Source organism: Chlorocebus sabaeus, chromosome 12 (assembly GCF_047675955.1).
Source record: "Chlorocebus sabaeus isolate Y175 chromosome 12, mChlSab1.0.hap1, whole genome shotgun sequence".
Classification (NCBI taxonomy): domain Eukaryota; kingdom Metazoa; phylum Chordata; class Mammalia; order Primates; family Cercopithecidae; genus Chlorocebus; species Chlorocebus sabaeus.
In genome coordinates, this window is record NC_132915.1 from 6,871,664 (window position 1) to 6,892,542 (window position 20,879).

The 20,879-nt window shown below is 42.4% G+C and overlaps 1 protein-coding gene across 4 annotated transcripts in view; it reads left to right on the plus strand.

Moving 5' to 3' along the window:
- Positions 1-11,529: 11,529 nt before the first annotated feature.
- Positions 11,530-20,879, plus strand: part of AUH (AU RNA binding methylglutaconyl-CoA hydratase) — a 145,134-nt gene continuing 135,784 nt past the window's right edge. For 2 of the 4 annotated variants that reach the window (XM_007969724.3, XM_007969726.3), the window contains exon 1: positions 11,530-11,851. In XM_007969724.3, the coding sequence (XP_007967915.1) occupies positions 11,587-11,851 (265 nt within the window). In that variant the 5' untranslated portion in view covers positions 11,530-11,586. Of the gene's footprint in view, positions 11,852-17,820; positions 20,600-20,879 lie in introns of those variants that run through there. The other 2 variants (XM_007969723.3, XM_037998613.2) reach the window with 2 other exon arrangements.

The window sequence follows — 20,879 nt, forward strand, 5'->3', positions numbered from 1 at the left end:
TGGGTGGCAGAGAGAGACGCTGTCTCAAAAAAACAAACAAAAAAAGAAAAACATGAAGGAGACCCCAGAGAGATGCCCTGCCCCTTCTACCACGTGAGGACACAGCTGGGAGGGGCCATGTATGCACCCAAAGTGGGCCCTCAACAGGCAACCAATCTGCTGGCACCTAGATCTTGCACTTGCCAGTCTCCAGAACATTGAGAAATAAATTTTTTTTGTTTATAAGCCACCAGTCTATGACATTTTGTTAGAGCAGCCTGAATGGACAAAAACACAACTGTACAAAGCAAATAATATTATTTCTCCCCTTTTATAAAGGAAAGTTGCTCAAGGACACACTACTAACAATTGATTTCATTGACGCTGACATTTACACAGTTCGAATCCAGAGGTCGTGCTTGTAATCACCATTCTCCCAAAGTGATCTTAGTTTCTGCAACATGCTTTTTAATTTCACTTCCTTTACTTTTAAAAAATTATCAGATCGGCCGGGCGCGGTGGCTCAAGCCTGTAATCCCAGCACTTTGGGAGGTCGAGACGGGTGGATCACGAGGTCAGGAGATCGAGACCATCCTGGCTAACACGGTGAAACCCCGTCTCTACTAAAAAATACAAAAAACTAGCCGGGTGAGGTGGCGGGCGCCTGTAGTTCCCGCTACTCGGGAGGCTGAGGCAGGAGAATGGCGTGAATCTGGGAGGCGGAGCTTGCAGTGAGCTGAGATCCGGCCACTGCACTCCAGCCTGGGCGACAAAGCTAGACTCCGTCTCAAAAAAAAAAAAATTATCAGATGATAAATGAATGTGGTTGAAAAGATCCAAATGGTTAAAAAGAAAAAAGTACAAAAGGAACAGGAAAAGTCTCCCTTCCCTCCTAACTCAAGTTTTTAAGTGATTTGCCAGAAGATCCTAGATATTGTGATGTCAAACACAGGAAGCATTTTTTTTTTTCTCAGAAGTACAGCTAAATTGTCTTTGCCTCATGTTTGGAGTTCTGTTTCTGGTAATGACAGAGTGGCTAATATCAGACCAAACCTCCTGAAGGTGACAATTATGACCTCTGGGCAAAATATTAAAAACAACTTTCCAAAGACAGTGGAGAGAAAAGAAGAGCAGGAAGATACTGGTTTAAGTTATGCAGATAATCTGGCTTCACATCATTGGAAAGATAGGAATATTGTAATAATCTTTTCTGATAATTGTGGATATTCTTTAATATTACACTAAAATTTGACAACTGGTAATTTCTTAAAGGTTAGTTGCAATGTGGAATCTGAAACTGTATCATAGTCTGTTATATTTCATATTCTATTCTATTAAAATCCATTGTTTTATATTGTGCTTTGAATGAATAGTTATGTATGTTTTCCCATTTATTCTTTGTAATTCTAAAAGGTGAGCTCTTCATATTCCTACATCACAGATGAATGTTTCAAAATTTGTACAGGCGGGTGGATCACGAGGTCAAAAGTTCAAGACCTGCCTGGCCAACATGGTGAAACTCCGTCTCTACTAAAAATACAAAAATAAGCTGGACGTGGTAGTGCGTGCCTGTAATCCCCGCTACTGGGGAGGCTGAGGCAGGAGAATGGCTTGAACCCAGGAGGCGGAGGTGGCAGTGAGCCAGGATCGTGCCACTGCACTCCAGCCTGGATGACAGAGCAAGACTCCATCTCAAAATGAATAAATAAATAAAATTTGTACAGTAAGGCATATTGATCCTTTCCTTCAAAAAACACATAATCTCATGAGGGCACCAGATAAAAAAACAAAACATATGTATCAGCTATGACTTTGCTACTACAAACCTTTATTTAGCTTGATCCTTTTTATAACAGGCTTGCATTCAGATACTACTAGTATATGAAAATAACAAGAACAAATGTGATTCAAGAACATTTTCTGGCCAGGCGCCGTGGCTCATACCTGTAATACCAGCACTTTGCGAGGCCGAGGAGGGCAGATCACTTGAGGTCAGGAGTTCAAGACCAGCCTGGCCAACATGGTGAAATCCCATCTCTACTAAAAATGCAAAAATTCACCAGGCATGATAGTGTATGCCTGTGATGCCAGCTACTCTGGAGGCTGAGGCAGGAGAATTGCTTGAGCCTGGGAGGCGAAGGTTGCAGTAAGCCAAGATTTTGCCACTACACTCCAGCCTGGGCAACAGAGTGAGATTCCATCTCAAAAAAAAATAAACAAAACAAAACAAAACAAACAAAAAAGAGAACATTTTCTGATAGTGGTAGAGTTGGTTTCTTTTTTTCTTTTTTTCTTTTTGGAGACAGGGTCTCATGGTCTCCTTCTGTCATCCTGGCTGGAGTTCAGTGGCCTGATCACAGCTCAGTGCAGCCTGGACCTTTCTAGCTCACGTGATCCTCCTGCCTCTACCTCCTGAGTAGCTGGGACCACAGGTGCGTGCCACTACGCCTGGCTAATTTTCTTTTGAGAGATGAGGTCTCATGTTGCCCAGGCTGGTGTCGAACTCCTGAGCTCAGAAGATTCACTGTTCTCAGCGACCCAAAGTGCTAGGATTACAGGCATGAGCCACCGTGTCGGGCCTGGGAGAGTTAGTGTCTAACATACTGCAGACCTGGCCTTTGCAAAGCTTGGTGGCTAGTCCCCCAAATGCCCAAGTGATTTTTCTCTTTATGATACAAATGGAAAACTACTTTACTCAACGAAACAAGTATGACCCTGATAGCGCAGTACAAAAAGAACAACATGCAAAGTCTTGAGAAGTAGAATCTAGTTTGCTGCTTTTTTTTTTTGGTAAATTAATTTCTGGATAGTCACGAATCAAAGAGACAAACCAACTGCACTGTCGTCTGTTGCTTTTTTTTTCTGAAGCTGCTGAAAGCACTAATGATCAGGAGATTAGCTAACGCCTATTCTTTGAGCAAAAGGAAGCATTATTCTATCATTGCCTCTACTGTCAGTGCCTCGTGCCTAACTATGACAAAGACTTTAATGAGAATAACTGGATGTCCTGGAGAAAAAAGAGAACATGAACAGGGAGGCAAGGTTATGACAAAATACCTTGCATGGATTTGCATAAGGTTCTACAGCTTACTAGCTATGTGACCTTTGGTGAATTGTCTTCCTTAACAGGGGGAGACAGGCTGCTTGTGGGCATAAGAGGAGGTGTGGGCTGTTGGCGCTATTATCATCCAGGGAGGCTGCCACAGATTTGGGGAGGCTCAGGGATATGGGGGTAGGTCTACAGAACTGGCTACGGGAAACTGAGGAAGAATCCCTTTGTTATAGACTGAGTTGTGACCCTCCAATTCATATGCGGAAGCCATAACCCCCAGTGTAAGTGCATTTGAATATATTGCCTTTAAAGTGGTAATTAAGGTTAATTGAGATCATAAGGGTGGGGCCCTCATCTGACAGGAAAGGTGTCCTTTATTTAAAATTAAAATTTTAAATTTAGTTTCAGGGGGTACGTGTGCAGGTCTGTTACAAGGGTATATTGCGCGATGTTGAGGTTTTGGCTTCTGTTGATCCCATTACCCAGATAGTGAATATGGTACTTCCAATAGGAAGTTTTTCAGCCCTTGCCTCCCTCCCTCCATCTCTTTTTGAAGTCCCCAGTGTCTGTTGTTTCCATCTTTATGTTCGTGTGCACCCAAGATTTAGCTCTCACTTATAAGTGGCAGCATGCAGTGTTTGGTTTTCTGTTTCTGAGGTTAGTTCACCTAGGATAATGGCCTCCAGCTGCATCCATGATGCTGCAAAGGACACGATTTCATTATTTTTATGGCTGCGTAGTATTCCGTGGTGTATAGGTGTCACATTTTTCTATTCTGAATAGTGCCGTGATAAACATATGAGTGCATTTTTGGTAGAAGTATTTATTTTCCTCTGGGTATATACCCCGTAATGAGATTACTGGGTCGAAGGGTGGTTCTATTTTTAGTTCTTTAAGAAATCTCCAAACTGCTCTCCACCATAGCTGAACTAATTTACGTTCTCACCAGCAGTGGATAAGCATTCCCTTTTCTCTGCAGCCTTGACAACGTCTGTTATTTTTGGACTTTTTAATAATAGCCATTCTGACTGGTGTGAGATGGTATCTCATTGTGCAGGGGTATCTCACTGTGCAGAGGTCCCCAACTCCCAGGCCACAGACTGGTACTGGTCCACAGCCTGTTAGGAACCGGGCCATACAGCAGGAGGTGAGAGGTGGGCCAGCGAGCATTACCACCCAAGCCCTGCCTCTTATCAGATCAGCATGAGCATGAGATTCTCACAGGAGGCAAACTCTATTGTGAACCGTGCATGCAAGGGATCTAGGTTGAGTGTTCCCTATGTATGAAACTCTAACGCCTGATGATCGGAGGTGGAACAGTTTCACCCCCATTCCCTCCCACCCCCACCCCTGGCCCAGTCCATGGAAAAATTGTCTTTCCTGAAACCAGTCACTGATCCCAAAAAAGGTTGGGGACCACTGTCATTATGGTTTTTATTTGCATTTATTTGATAGTGATATCGAGCATTTTTTCATATGTCAGCTGACTGTCTGTCTTCTTTTGAGAAGTGTCTGTTCATCTCCTTTGCCCATTTTTTATTTTTTATTTTTATTTTTTGAGACAAGATCTCGCTCTCAGTCAGGCTGGAGTGTAGTTGCCCGATCTCAGCTCACTGCAACCTCTGCCTCCCAGGGGCTCAAACAATCCTCCTACTTCAGCCCCCCACCCCAGTAGCTGGGACTGCAGGTATGTGTCACCATGCCTGGCTAATTTTTATATTTTTAGTAGAGATGGAGTTTTGCCATGTTGTCCAGGCTGGTCTCCCAACTCCTGAGCCCAAGTGGTCTCCTGTCTCAGCCTCCCAAAGTGCTGGGATTATAGGTGTGCACAACCATGCCTGGCAGTTTTGCCCATTTTTCAATGGGTTATTTGTTTTATTCTTGTTGATTTGTTTAAGGTCTTCATAGATTCTGGATATTAGGGTTTGCTGGATGCATAGTTTGTAAATATTTCTCCTGTTCTGTAGTGTGTCTGTATACTCTGTTAATGGTTTCTTTTGCTGTGCAGAAGCTCTGTAATTTAATTAGATCCCACTTACCAATTTTCGTTTTTCTTGCAATTACTTTTGAGGACTAAGCCATAAATTCTTTGTCTAGATGGATGTTCAGAAGAGTATTTCCTAGGTTTTCTTCTCTGATTGTTATAGTTTGAGGTCTTAAAGTCTTTATTTCATCTTGAGTTATTTTCCTTGTATATGTTGATAGATAGGGGTCCAGTTTCATTCTTCTGCATATGGTTAGCCAGTTTTCCCAGCACCATTTACTGAAAAAGGAGTTGGAAAGATGGTCTTATAAGGAGAAGACATACCAGGGATGTGCACGCACAGAGGAAAGGCCATGTGAGAACACAGGAAGAAGATGCCATCTGCAAGCCAAAGAGAGAGACCTCAGAGGGAACCAGCCCTGCTGACACCTCGATCTCGAACTTACAGCTTCCAGAACTTTTGAGGAAATAAATGTCTGTTGTTTAAACTGCCCAGTGTGTGGTATTTGTTATGGCAGCCCGAGCTGACCAATACACCCTCTTCAGTACCCTTTACTCCATAGAAGGATGGCTGATTTAGAGGCGAGAATAAAATTCTCATCCACTAGACAAGTGCTTAAGCAACAAGGCACAACGAATGCACAGACTCTAAACAGGAGGGGGCTAAGACAAAAGATGTCTAGTTATACCCTAATAGAGCAGGTATTCTTTTTACCTGTTTGGAAGGGTAGGAGGGAGATACCACCTGCCTTACAACTAAGAGGGTTAAAAGCAATAGGGTGGGCCTCTTGATCTTAGACTTAAAATTTTACGGACAATTCCTATCCTAGACCTGCTGAAAGCAGACAAGAATATCGTATTACGTTATTACAATAGTATATCACTGATTAATATCTGTCCTTACTACTTTAACTACCGTTGACTTTGTCTATCTTTGACGCCTTCCTCAGGTAGGGCAGAGTATCTGCGTGAATTACTGGAAATTCTTCTGCTTGGGAGTTTGGTCTCTTCTCTCTCATTTAATTATTCAATCATTTATTTGTGTCAGTATGGATTCATGGATATTTATTTTATGCTTTTGGATATCATGCTATGCCACTTTATTTTACTGTTCGTCTTGTTCCAGCTATGGCCACTGGGAACTCTCTCAGTTGGTTCCTGCACCTCTTTGACATATGCCCATCATTTTGGGGTTATTTTGAACACTTTCTTATTTTCTGGCACCACAACATCCTTCAGCCTCATCTTGTATATTTCCTGCCCCAGTCCTAGAGTCAACTGTTTCTCCAAGAATCAATGGCAAATTCCTTTTTTTAACTGGAGGATGGTATTAGAAACCAAGATCTGACACTAGGTGTGCTCATTGTTGCCGGTGTGTTATTGCTTCTAGTTCATCTTAGTTGACAGAGCAGGAGCTGTGTGTATACTCACGTGTGTATATATACTTATCTATAGATGTTTCTATGTGTGTCCACCTATATCTATATTAAACTAAACATGGGTTCACACTGATGTTCCCAGTGCTAACCCCTTATCACACAGATCATCCTGTCCTCTTTCCCTTGCTTATCTGTATTCTGCCATACCAACAGGGAGAAACTGGCTTCTACCATCTGCCATCCATTTACTTAATTGTTCCCTGATATCTTTAAAAAATGCTAAATGTTTGTATCAATTACTAGCATGGGTATCTTCAATGCTCTAACTGTCCCAGGCTAGGCCAGTAGAAACCCTTCCGAGCTGTAGCCTTTCACATTTCTGTCAATTGTGCAGCATCTCAGTGTTTTCTGGCACAAGGAGATATTCTGATCTCACTTAGTGTTTTTCTCTGTCTCAGACACTCAGTCAATCATCTCTTCAAGGATCCCAAATCCCATTTCCCAAGTTTTGCAGCAGCTTTATTGAAGTATTATTCACATACCAAGCAATCCCCCCATTTAACATGTACAAGTAAATGATTGTTAGCATATTCTCAGAGTTCGTGCAACCATCATACAATCAACTTAGGACATCCTTATCATCCCCAAAAGATGCCATGTACCTTTTTGATCTCATCCCCCAGTCTCCCCATCCCTCTCATCCTGAGATGATGAAGGTTTGTATTTTCAGGGCATGGTGCATGTGTTTGTATATTTGCATGTATGCACGTATACACACTCAGCAACTATGGAATTGTCAGGGGGAAGAAGCAGTATCTGGGAAATCATGATCATGCAGGATCCAATGTAAAGGGTGAAATTTCCAAATGAAATGATAACAGAAGAGCTTGAAAAAACTCCCTACTGATGGGGGTCAGAGTAGTGGTGGGGAACATGAAGCCCTTACAATCAATCAGGAAAAGCACACAAAAGAAAGTTGTGATTAAGAACTCAGTTTTTTGGAGTATAGTGTTTGAGTTCCAGCTCTGTAATTTATTAGCTAGGTAACTTTCAGTAATTTACGCCTCTCTTTACTTGTCTGTATAATGTCCGTATAAGGTCATGGAGCTCACAGGCACACATGGTTGCTACCTAAAATGAGACCTACAATAACCTTGGTGGGGGCGGATTGCAGTGTCTGGTCAAGGAGTCTGCAGGGCAGAGTGAGAGAGGGTGTCTTCAAACATACCTTTTCTCTGGGGGTAGTGTCCTTGGGTGAGGCTTACTGGATCCCTTCAAGGCTCTAGAGATTGGATTTTCGGGATTTGACATCCAATCCCTCCATTTGGAGATGAGTACTCAGAATAGGTGGGAAAAGACCTTCTGGAGTGAAAGGCCACCATGGGGCTTATGATATTGTGATATACTAAGAAAGCAATATTTGGTCCTTCTCTTAGTCCATTTTGCATTGCTATAAAAGAATACCTGAGGCTGGGTAGTTTCTAAAGAAAGGAGGTTTGTTTGCCTCACAGTTCTGCTGGATGTAGAAGAAGTAGAAGCAGGTCAGGAGATTAGTGAATGTAGTACTCTGAATACTCCAGCTTTTCCACTCTTTTGCTCTTGCCATTTCTTTTTTTTTTTTTTTTTTTTCCAGTGGCAGAGTCTTGCTATGTTGCCCAGATTGACCTTGAACCCTGGGCTCAAGCAATTCTCCTGCTTCAATCTCCCAGTGCACACCACCACACCTGGCTATACTCTTTTCATTTCAAACAACAAGCCCTACCCACTTTTTCCCAAACTGATACTCATTATGCCTGTTCCATACTTGACAACCTTTCATTGAAAAGTAGAAAGGAATTCCAGAGGTCATGCCATTTTATTGCATGCCTTAACATTTATTGAAAGGCTGTTGTAACTAATGATTAAGAATAGGGACTTCGGCTGGGCCCACTGGCTCACACACATAATCCAGCACTTTGAGAGGCTGAGGCAGAAGTACAGCTTGAGCCCAAGTTCATAACCAGCCTGGGCAACACAGTGACACCCTTGTTTCTAGTAAAGAAAAAAAAATTAAAAGATTTTTAAAAAAGAGAAAGAACATGGGCTTTGGGGTCAGACGTATCAGGATTTGAATTCCAGCTCCATGGCTTCCCAGATGCAGGCTTTGGTGAGTAACTCAATCTCAGTTTCCTCATCTATAAAAATGGGGATAGTAATACCAATGTGAAAGTTTCCTGAACATTAAATAAGATATTGAAATGCTTTCTTAAACAGACTGAGAAGGAAGTTGGTAAATGGTAGCTAATATTTGTATGCTGTTCCTATTTCTTTCTTGGTGCCAAGGGTTTTACATACTTATCAACCCAATAAATGGGCATAATTATTCTCGTTTTATAGGTGAAGGAACTGAAGATAAAGAATTCAGCTGAGCATGGTGGCTCATGACTATTATCTCAGCACTTTGGGAGGTTGAGGCAGGTGGATCACCTGAGGTCAGGAGTTTGAAACAAACCTGGCCAACGTGACAAAACCTTGTTTCTACAAAAAAAAAAAAGCCAACAAAAACAAAAACAAAAATTAGCTGGGCATGGTGGTGTGTGCCTATAGTCCCAGCTACTCGGGAGGCTGAGGCAGGAGAATCACTTGAATCCGGAAGGTGAGATCACGCCACTGCCCTCCAGCCTGGGTGACAGAGTGAGACTCTGTCTGAAAAGGAAAAAAAGAAAGAATTCATAAGGTGAAATAGACATATTAGCTATACTGTAGATGAAGAAGTGGAAGCATGAAGTATTTAAATAACTCACTGATGTCTCAAAGTGGAGCAATTATAGAGCGGGGATCCAAAGCCATGTCGATTTGATTTGGAATTTGTTAAATTCCTGGTATTTCGCAATTTGCTATTAGTTGTCATTCTTGGCAGGTTGTAATAGTCATGGCGATGTTCATTAGTTGCATTAATTTTTAGAATCAACCTTGGTCACAGACCTGAGATATCTGCATGACTACTGTAAATAAGGACGAGAGTCCCAAATATCAGGGAAGGGGATAGTCCTCTATGTTGCATTTTTTCCATCAGGCTCAATGCCCTTAGAAATAATGGGTGGTCCTTTGTTTTCTTCTATAACCCAAACAATCTATGATTATCTTTCTGCAGTTGTCTTAGTCAATTATTAGTATTATCTGAAGCTATATTATTTTAAATAGCACTGTCAGGAGCTCTGTATAACAGCTTTCTTTAAATTTACAACCTATTGATGAACCAACATAAAGATATCAAAACAACTGGAGATCAATACTAATAAATAGTAATTATATAATTGCAATAATTGCAATGGTTGATCTGTAAATACAGTTCTGAGTTTCCTAGTGTCACGGGACCTCTGGGGTGTCAATTTCCTGGCCAGAAACCTCTGTGGCTGGTGGTGCCTTTGCCAGAGTTCTTGTCCTGTGTCCAGGAAGAATGAGGTATGCAGCCAGGTGGAGGGTGAACAAGACAAAGAGGAGTTTTACTGCGTGTTAAAACAGCTCAAAGGAGATTGTAGTGGATAGCTCCTCTCTGTAGGCAGGTCATCCTGACGTCTGTCCAGCTCCTAGGAGAGAGGAGGCCCTGGAGAGGGTAGCTCCTAGCAGAGAGGAGGCCCTGGAGAGGGTCATTCCTCTCTGAAGCTGGTAGTTCTGACATCTCTGCAAGTCTCTGAAGCTCTCAGCTGAGAGGGTAGCTCCTCTCTGCAGCTGGCCGTCCCATCGCCTGCTCAGCTCTGGCTGAGTTGGGGATTTTATGAGCCTCAGAAGGGAGCAAGTGCCTGCTGCTGATTGGTCCAGGGGCAGCCATGGGCAGCTTTGGAAAAGGCACCAGAAGTTCCCACTCTGGTTCATGGAGCTGATAGCCTGACCCCCAGCCTTTAGGCCCTCCTTGGTCAGAAGTTGGGGCCTCATTGGGGACCCACCCTCTCTGCCCAGGAGTCTGTCTGCCTCCCACTGCCATTCATGGTGCCTGGGTTCAGCCTCAACTTTGCTCCAAGAATGGAGCAGGTGCCAACAGCAGGGAGAAGCCAGGCAGCAGGAACAGGCACTTTTGAGCCTGTGGTGGCATGCAGGGCCTTCCTGGGCCCCCAAGAGTGCAGGGATGCCTGGGGCTGCAGCGGTGGTTTGGGTGGCTGCAGCTGCCCCCAGGAGGGCAGGGCTTTTGCCTGCTCCTGGTCCCTCCATAGCACAGGGAGGCTCAGATCTGCAGCCACACTGTGTGTGGTGCTCCTGCCTGCTCTGTGGAGCAGGAGGCCCCGGTCTGCAGCTGTGTTCAGAGGCACCCAGGGAGCTCCCACCCCAACTCAGAAGGGGTGGGTCTCCTGCTTGTCCCTGGCTCCTGCCAGAGAGCATGCAGCCCTGGCCGTGCCTCCCCGCTGCAGCAGCAGGCTGTCGGGAGCAGCCGCTGCCATCACTAGTATAGTGAATTCTCATAATTTTATTTTGCCTTGGCATCCATTTTGAATGTTTAACTTTCTCATATGAGAAGCAGGGGTCAATCACCTTTGACACAGTTTCTAGTTCCCTGCTTCTTCCCAGTTCTTCAATGTGATCCATCCAGATATCTGCCTAATGCAACTGCTTCCTGGTGACCATCTCCCTATGGGACAGGTAAATGCAGCCTGCTTGACTCACCCGTTGACCTCCATAACCCACATGGACTGTGTAGATGGGTTCCAGTGACCATCTCACAGCGACAGGGTGACTCCATGGATCTTGCGCCTGCTTGCTCTAAACCCACCAATTAGAACTGACAACCTGAGATCCATAAGTAAGGCAGTGTCCCACGACGGGCTGCCTCACTTTCAGCCAACTTGAGGAGACAAAACTTTTTTTGTTCACTTTTGCATCTTACTTACAGGACCGCAGGGCATGGTCCAGGGAGTACGGAGAGACAATTCCCTCCGGATAGTTCTTAGAGAAGAGGCTTCCCTGAACTATTCCATAGCCTCGGACACTACTTTCTTTCCTTCTGTGTTGGACAAACCATCCAACTTTGCGCGGAAAATGGGGCAAGGCCTCGGGTCACGGGGCCTCGGCGGGGCGGTGAGGGGCGGGAACACGGCTCCGGAGGGCGGGGCCAGGCCGGAGCGATGCTGCGGGCCGGGACGCCGTGCGCGTGCGCGCTGCAGGTCGGCGCCGGGCGGGGGCGGAGCGGCAGTTGCAGGCCCACGCCGTAAACAGACAACATGGCGGCCGCGGTGGCGGCGGCGGCACCTGGGGCCTTGGGCTCGCTGCATGCTGGCGGTGCTCGCCTGGTGGCCGCATGCAGTGCGCGGCTGTGCCCGGGGTTGAGGCTGCCCGGCTCGTTGGCAGGCCGGCGGGTGGGCCCGGCGATCTGGGCTCAGGGCTGGGTGCCTGCGGCCGGTGGTCCCGCCCCGAAAAGGGGCTACAGCTCTGAGATGAAGACGGAGGACGAGCTGCGGGTGCGGCACCTGGAGGAGGAGAACCGAGGTGAGGTGCGAACGCGGGGCAGGCGCAGGGCAGCGGGCGGCCGCTCGCCCTCAGGACGGGCAAAAGGTGCAGTCCGCCGGCAGGACGCGGGGTCCAGGTCGGGCAGGCGCACCGTCCCTCCCCTTCCTCACCTCCCCCCTCACCCAGCGTGGCAGTTTCCTTGTGCACCTATTTCTTGCTTTTAATAACCTAAACGTGTACTCCAGAGCAGCTTACCTGTAAAGTGACCGCATTCAGCGCGGTAAACAGAAGTGCAGCTTACGCCCTCCGCTTCAGACAACCCAAGGTCAATATATACCCTGGGTATTTAATCCTTGCTACCGGGCTTTATTCTTGCTGTGTAATGGCTTTCTGTAAACTCAGCTATTAGTGGTGGAGTTGTAAAAGCTGCAGTGAAACTGCCTTTTATTATTACGGAGAATCTTAAATTTGAAGCTGCTTAGCTGGAACAATTTTTCTTGTTCATTTTCTCCTGGAAAGTTAGTCCTGAGGGACTCTTCCACTTCATTTAAACAATTTTGAGCACTTTTTATTTTCCTCAGCTCTGGCGATAAGAATGTGGATGGTATGGATCTTGCCCTTGAGCTGCCTACCTACTGCAGGAGGAGACATCATTAGCAATACAATATAGAGGGTTGAAGGCTTTGAAGGAGGCTGACATTTCTAGGGAATACTGTTAAAGCTCAGTTCCTTTCCCTGCCAGTGCAGGGAAAAGCTAAAAGGGTCGTGAAGGGTGGAATGGCAGTTTACCCGGGTTAAGCCAGAGGACTAGTCTTTTAATTTTGACATGCATTTGTTGAGCACCTATAATCTGTTAAGCAGAAGTGAAAAGCGTGTAAGTCATGATTGCTTTTAGTATAGTGAAGCAGATCCTGGTTATTAGTAGGCTGTGTGAACTTTCAAGGCATGGTAAGAGGAAAGGGCTGTAATACCTGCAGGGTTTCGCCATATGAAAGGGGTTCCAAGGCATTCTTTAATAGGCAGTGGATTTCGCCATTTGTGAGGGTTCTTGGGCAGACTTATCTCACGTGTAATACCTACTTTATAGGTTTGTTATGAAGGTGAGATGAGATCGTTAATATAAATTGCCACTAGCCCATAGCAGTGCTTCAGGAGTTTGATGAATTACTTTATTCCTTACTTATTCCAGACAGAGACAAGAACATGGTCAAAGGCATGGAGATGTGAACATGTGTGGTGTATTTGGGACGTAACATAAGGCAAGTGTGGCAGTAGTGTGGCATAAGCAGAATAGTAAGAAATTCAGCTGGAAGCGTAGACTGGCACTGGAATGATTAGAGCCTGAATGCCACCATCTTTTGGGTAAGCTTAGTCATGCTGGGACTTCACTTCCATTAAGTGTACCAACAATATGTTAGATATAAAGGGATTGCAAGTACAGCTACTAATATGCATCATATTCTGTTATTTTGGTCGTTATGACTTGAATGCAATTAAAGGAATATTTGTGCAAAATGTCTGGAAAGACATTAAGTTAGGATTTGAATGGACAGAAGAGAGAATATCAGATAAAAGATAATACACGACGTCATGGTTTCTTTTTTTTTCTTTAGCCTTCATTTCCTGATGAGATAGGACATACATCATGGTTTCTTAAAGTTGACCCCGCCTCCTTTGAGAATTGGCAAGAATTACGACTCAGGCTTGGCTAACATTACTTATGCTTTGCTTTGCTTTACTGTTGAACCAGCAATAAGCAGTGCAAAGAAAAACAGGTCAAGGGTACTACAGGTGAAGGAGTTTCCTGGGTGCCTTTGTTTCTCTTTGAGATGGGTCCAAAATTTGGTGCTCTCAGCAGCCTCTAAGGAATAGGATAACTCTCCTAGTCACAGAAGCCCCAAACAGCATGCAGCACTTTAGGTGGGTGGGGGTAGGTAGTGCAGAATACACCAGGTCTCATCTGTTATCTGGGCTCCATATTTGTAATTTGTTGTGGGAGGCATAGCTCTACAACCAAATTTCCTTTTCTTTTCTTTCTTTCTTTCTTTTTTTTTTTTTTTGAGATGGAGCTTCACTCTTGTCGCCCAGGCTGGAGTACAATGGTGGGATCTCAGCTCACTGTAACCTCTGCCTCCCAAGTTCAAGCGATTCTCCTGTCTCAGCCTCCCGAGTAGCTGGGATTACAGGTGCCCGCCACCACATCTGGCTAATTTTTTTGTATTTTTAGTAGAGATGGGGTTTTGCCATGTTGGCCAGGTTAGTCGAACTTCTGACCTCAGGTGATCCACACGTCTTGGCCTCCCAAAGTGTTAGGATTACAGGCGTGAGCCACTGCGCCTGAACACCAAATTTCTTTAGTGGTTATTTCTTGCATTGTTGTCCATCCTACTCAGTTTTAGAGCAGGGGTCCTGGTCATGGCTTACAGAGAGAGGTCTCTCCTGCAACAGCCTTCTTCACAGGTCACCTGGTTTCCAAGCGTTCTCCTTCCCACTTTCTCTTCCCAGGGGTGATGGAGTTACCTTTTTTTCAAGGCCAAAAACCACGAGTCTGCTCAGTTAAACACCTCCAAAGGCTTGCCGTTGCCTGCAGGGCCTTCTTATCCGTCAGATGTCTCATAGTCTGTCTCTCTGCCACTGGACCTGAGCTCTGCCTTTTCCTGTTCTTTTCTGTGTGTAGCTTTTGCACCACTTTCTGGAATGACTCCTCCCCTTTCCCTACCAACCTTCCTGCAATTTGGCCTAATTATGAACCATTTCAAGATCATCTTTGTGACCCGTGTCAGAACAGCTTCTGGCAGAAATAGAGTGAACAAGCACTTGCATAGTGCAGATCCTCCTTGATACCTGCTGCTTCCTCCTCTTTCACATCTAGATTGTCATCAGGTCTTCCCGTGTTTGAAACCTTTCCATGTGCTTCTTTACCCACAGCATCCTTGTCCAAGCTTGTCAAGTGGGCTGCAGCAGAGGTAGCAGGTCTTTCTGTATCTACTGCCTCTTCTTATTTAACAAGTTGATTCCTTTCATATTTTTTTTTCATGTTTAAAAAATAATATTTTTATATATTTTATGGTATGTAAATTATATCTCAATAAATATATGTATTGAGATACAGTGTATGTATTTTTAAATCTTTAAGATTAAGATTTAACCTCATCTACATTGAGATTTAAATCATATACCATAAAATTCAAAATGTACAGTTGTTTTTAGTATATTCACAGTTATGCTTTGTCAATACAAGCCAATTTTAGAACATTTATCAACTCAAAAATAAACCCTGTAGTCTTTAGCAGTCACTGCCTACTCCCCCGCTTATCCCTCCAGCCTTAAAAAAACCTTCATTTATCTACTTTTTGTATCAATAGATTTGTCTATAAAAGAATAGTTTAATAAGTGGTGTTTTTGTGGCTTCCTTCACATATCATTATATTTTCAAGGCTCATCCTTGTTGTAGCTTGAACTAGCACCTCTATGCTTTTAATGGCCAAGTAATATTCATTGTATGGATATACCGCATTTTGTCTATTCGTTACTGATGTACATTTGGATTATTTCTGTTTTTTGGATAATGTGAACCATGCTGCTTAGAACATTCATATATTAATATAAGCTTTTGTGGTCATCTTTATATTTTCACATAGGAGTGGGATTGCTGGGTCCTATGGTAATTCAATGATTAACATTTTGTGGAACTGCTAAACTGTTTTCTAAAGCGTCTGCATTTTATATGCTCACTAGCAAAGCATGAGAGCTCCAGTTTCTCCACATTTTGGCAACACGTGTTATTGTTCTTTTATTAGCCACCCTAATGGGTGGGAAATGGTAACTTTTTGTGGTTTGATTTGGTTTTCCCTCATGGCTAGTGATGTTCTACATCTTTTTTTTTTCTTTTTTAAAAGATGTTGAGGAATACTATTCAAAAGGACTACCATGATGGGGCTCTGTTGTAGGAGAGCTTGAGATCAGGTTCAACTCCCTGTTGGAACATTTTTTCATGTACATGTTGGCCATGTGCATACATTTGGATAAATGTCTACTCATATCCTTTGCCACTTTTTAATTTTATTTTTTATTTATAACATTTTTTTTTGAGACAATCTCACTCTGTCTCCCAGACTGGAGTGCAGTGGTGTGATCTCAGCACACTGCTAACTCCGGCAGGGTTCAAGGGATTCTCCTGCCTCAGCCTCCCAAGTAGCTGGGACTACAGGCGCCCACCACCATGCCCAGCTAAGGGTTTCACTGTGTTGGCCAGGATGGTCTTGATCTCTTGACCTCGTGATCTGCCCGCCTCGGCCTCCCAAAGTGCTGGGATTACAGGTGTGAGCCACTGCACCTGGCCCCTTTGCCACTTTTTAAATTGGATTATCTTTTTATTGTTGAGGCATGAGAGTTGTCTTTTTATTGTTGAGACTGGATACAAGTCTCTTGTCAGATGGATAGTTTGCAAATATTTTCTCCCATTCTCTGGGTTGTCTTTTCACTTTCTTGATGGTATATTTTGAAGAACTAGTGTTTTTAATTTTGATGTAGTTCAGTTTCTCTATTTGTTCTTTTTGTAGCTATGCCTTAGATTATATCTAAGAAACTGTTGCCTAACCCAAGTTTACAAAGATTTACACTTATGTTTTCTTCTGTGAGTTTTATGATTTTCACTGTTATATTCATCTGTGACTATGATCCAATTTTGAGTTAATTTTTATATATGGTGTGTAGTAAGAGGTCTAACTTCATTCCTTTACTTGTGGCTGTATAGTTATCTCAGCACCATTTGTGGAAAGATGAGTCTTTCACCATTGAGTTGTCTTGGTACCCTTGTTGAAAATTAATTTACTGGAAGTATAAGGGATTACTTCTGGATATTCAAATCTATTCCATTGATCTATGTATCTATCCTTATGCTAGTACCAAACTGATTACTATAGCTGTGTAGTGAAATTTGAAATTGGATAGCATGAGTTCTCCAACTTTGTTCTTTTTCAGGAGTGTTTTGGCTATTATGGAACTCTTGCATTACCACGTGAATTTTAGGATCAGCTTGTGAATTTCTGCAAAAAAAGTTGGGATTTTGATAGGGATTGTGTTGAATAGGTAGATTAATTTGGGGAGTATTGCCATCTTAACAGTGTTAAGTTGTTAAGTTTTCCAATCTATGATCGTGATATATTTTTCTATTCAATGGTGTTTTGTAGTTTTCACTGTATAGTATATAGGTTTTACACTACTTTAGTTAAATTTATCCCAAAATATTCTTTTTGAATTTAAATAGATTTTTCTTAATTTCATTTTCAGATTGCTCGTTGCTATTGTATAGAAATTACAAAATAAATTGGTTTTTGTATATTGGCTTGTATCGTACAACTTTGTTGAACTTGTTAGTTTGTTCCTAATAGTTTTTTTTAAGTGGATTTCTTACTATTTTCTATGTACAAAATTGTGCCTTTTGCAAATAAAGAATTTTATATGCAGTTGGCTCTACTGTTCAGTTAGATCTAGTTGATTGATGGTGGTGCTCAATTCAACTATACTCTTACTGATTTTCTGCCTGTTGGATCTCTCAATTACTGATAGAAGTAAGTTAAAATCTGCAACTGTAATAGTAGGTTTGTTTCCCCTTGCACTATCAGTTTTTAACTCACATAATTTGGTGTACTATTGTTTGGTGCATACATATTTAGGATTATTATGTCTTATTGGAGAAATGACCCTGTTTTTATTATGTAATGCCCTTATTTATTTTATTTTAGTAGCTTTTAGGGTACAGGTGGTTTTTGGTTACAAGTGGGTGAATTGTCTGGTAGTCAAGTCTCAGATTTTAGTGTACCTATCACTAGAGTAGTGTACATTGTACCCAATATGTAGTTTTTTTAAATCCCTCAACCTTCCCGCCCTGCCCCGTTATGACTCTCCAATGTCTGTTACAGCACTGTTTTGCCTTGGTGTACCCATAGCTTAGCTCCCAGTTCTAAGTGAGAACTTATGATGTTTGGTTTTCCATTCCTGAATTACTTCATGTAGAATAATGGTCTCTAGCTCCATTGAGACCTTTAGTTGAGTTTCATTGAGAACTTTAGTTAATTAACTCAACTTTAGTTCAGAAAATTGGTGAAACCAGCTGTAGTCCCAGTTACTCAGGAGGCTGAGACAGGAGGATTACTTGAGCCCAGGACTTTGAGGCTGCAGTGAGCTATGATGGAGCCGCTGCACTCCAGTCTGGGTGACACAACAAGACCTTGTGTCTTTAAAAAAAAAAAAAAGAAAGAAATATGTATGAACCTATTTATGTAGAATAGCACCAACAGAACATATGATCCATTTATGTAAAATAGCAACAACAAGCCAAATGGTAATATACAACTCTGTTTCTGTATGTAAATATGTTGAACATTTTCTGGAAGGTTACATTACATGTAACTGTGATAACTGTGGCTTCCTCTGGGGAAGGGAATGAGTTGATTCTAGGGAAGGAGGACTTTCACTTTGAGTGTGTTTTTTCAATTTTGTATAAGCAAAATGTATTTCTGTTTCTTTTTAAAGTCTCAGCAAAGTTGTTACATTCGTCTTTCAGTTGTGTGAGCTTTATAGAGCAGGATTAATGCTGTGATGTGACCTTGTTATAGATTCACTGAAGATTTTTGTGTGTTTTGTGAAAAGTCAGGAAAATTAAGGTTGGCATGTGAATGCCTAAGCTTTTCTGAGTTGGTAAACTTGTCTAGGTTATGTGAGGAGGATACATGATAATTAAGTTATTGAGAAGTGATTGAGTTGTGAATTAAAGTGAGACAGTTATAAAACAAAAAAGTTTAGACTTTGCTGAATAAAAGCTAAGGTTTTATTCCATTTTAGAGTACCAAAAGCCTACAGATACATTTGATGGTACAGTTATATATTAGGTACTTCATTTCAGATTGCAGAACTGATTTCTAGCTTTTTGAAGTGGAAGCACTCAAAACATCAAGTCTCAAATATGTGACCAAAACTGCTGGAATTGACTGTGATAGAAACATTTTCATGGCACTTTACACTTCAGTAATAATGTCAGCAGTATCCTATCTAGCAGAAATTATGGTGAAACTTTAATACTTATTGCATGAGAAGTGTTCATGCTAGAAGGGAGGATAATTGGGTGCTCATGTTGTAAGTTTTACATCTGTCATATCATTTGATTCTAATACAGTCCCATGGAGTGTGGAACTATTAGTATCTTCGTAGAGTAAGAAACTGAGGATCAGAAAGGTTAAGTAACTTGCCCGATAGCTAGTAAGCGGCAGACTGGGATTTCATCCTCAGCAATCACACCTTAGAGCCTGCATTCTTAGCCCTTGGAAGTGGTGTCAACTTGGATGTCTGAAAGGCACTTCAGATTCACTTTGATTCAAAACAGAACTCATGAGCTTTACTCCCCTCCACCCTCACCTTGGTATTTTTTATGATTTTGTCTCATTAAATGTCATCTTCTTTCATCCAATTGCTGAAGCCAGAAACCTGGTAAATACTCCTTAACACTTTCTCCCAGTTAAATCAGGCCTCTGTCTAGGCATCATTAACCCATTTAAAATTTTGAATGGTTCTTGAATCCTTTCACTTTTCTTTATTTCTACCACTGCCTATCTCAGCCAGACCTGTTATCTGTTGATTGGACTCCAGTTGTGTCTTGAAGCTCCCACCCCTATCTACTTCTGGTATGATCTTCAAATGTAGAAACTCTTCCCCCTCCAGTTTTATATGTGCATGTGTGTATGTTTATACCTACGTAAACTCCTTCAGTGGTTCTTAGGATGAAGAACAGACTTTTCAGCAGGTCTGTAAGGATATTTCTGGCCTGTGCTCACCTGTTTACTTTCATTGGTCACTCTCTTCGCCTCGTAGGTGACAGGACATTCAGTGGGACCTTGACTAGTTTATCCTTTTCCTGTTTTCTCTGCCTGGCAGTCAGCCCCTCTCCTTCCCTCTCACCTTAACTCCTACTCATCCTTCTAACCTCCACTGTCTGGGGTAAGCTTTCCCTAACCATCTCCTTTTGCCCTAGACCATTATCAGTTCTGGTTACAAGTTACTGTGGCACCACTTACAGCTTGTAAAGCAGTTTGAATTCGTTATTAATGACATTTATGGTTATTAATGATTTCTATGATTATTAATGTTTGTATTTCCCTCCTAGACTCTAGTTCCTTGGCTGCTGATCACTATAGTACATCCTCAGTATGTTTGAATGAATGGACACATCTAGTCTTAGCTGCTTGATTTTCTTCCTGAGGAAACTGAAGCTTGAACAGTGTAACACAGTTTTATTCAAATACAGAGTTAGATTAGCACTTAATAGCTGAAGGAAGTTACTTCACCTCTCCAAGTCTCCATTTCTTTATCTGTTAACTAAGGATAAAAATAGTGCCCACCTCTTGGGTTGTGTTGGGGATTACGTGAGTTAATTCGTTTAAAGCACCTGGAGCAGTGCCTGAGGCCTACCGGTGGTAGCTGTTGTCAGTAGTATTGGGGCCTACCTAAAGTCATTCAGCTTTTAACACAGATCCTGGCAGATAGCAGGCCTTTATGCTTTTCTCTGTACTGACAGCATTTGGCATTTTTGCAAGTTTACTCTTTTGTGAGCAGAAGTTCATTTTTATACTTTAAAAAATGATTCTGCACAGTTTCTTGCACAGCGAAGGCGTGTGTACATTTTGTTGTCTTCAGTTTAACTCAGTTGCAAACAAGAACCATACCCACCCTGACTCAGTGGAAGGTATTTCTGATACACAGTGAAAACTTGTCTACTCCAGGACCAAGAAGGTTAGTAGAGGTTGTGCAGAACTTTGAATATCAAATTAAGATCTTTGAAGTTGGATATTTTGAAATAAATAATGAAAGGATTTTAAGTAGGGGTGAATTCTATGCTTAGTATTGTTTTTAGAAAATTGGTAACTGGAAGGAATGGGAGGCTGGGTTTAGATGATGGTTTTTGATTTAAAAAATGGGGCAGTTAGGAGTGACAGCTGGGTTTGTGGGAGAGATAATGAAGTTTGTTTTATATAGGTTGAGTTGAAAGTACTTGTTGGACATCTAAATGGAA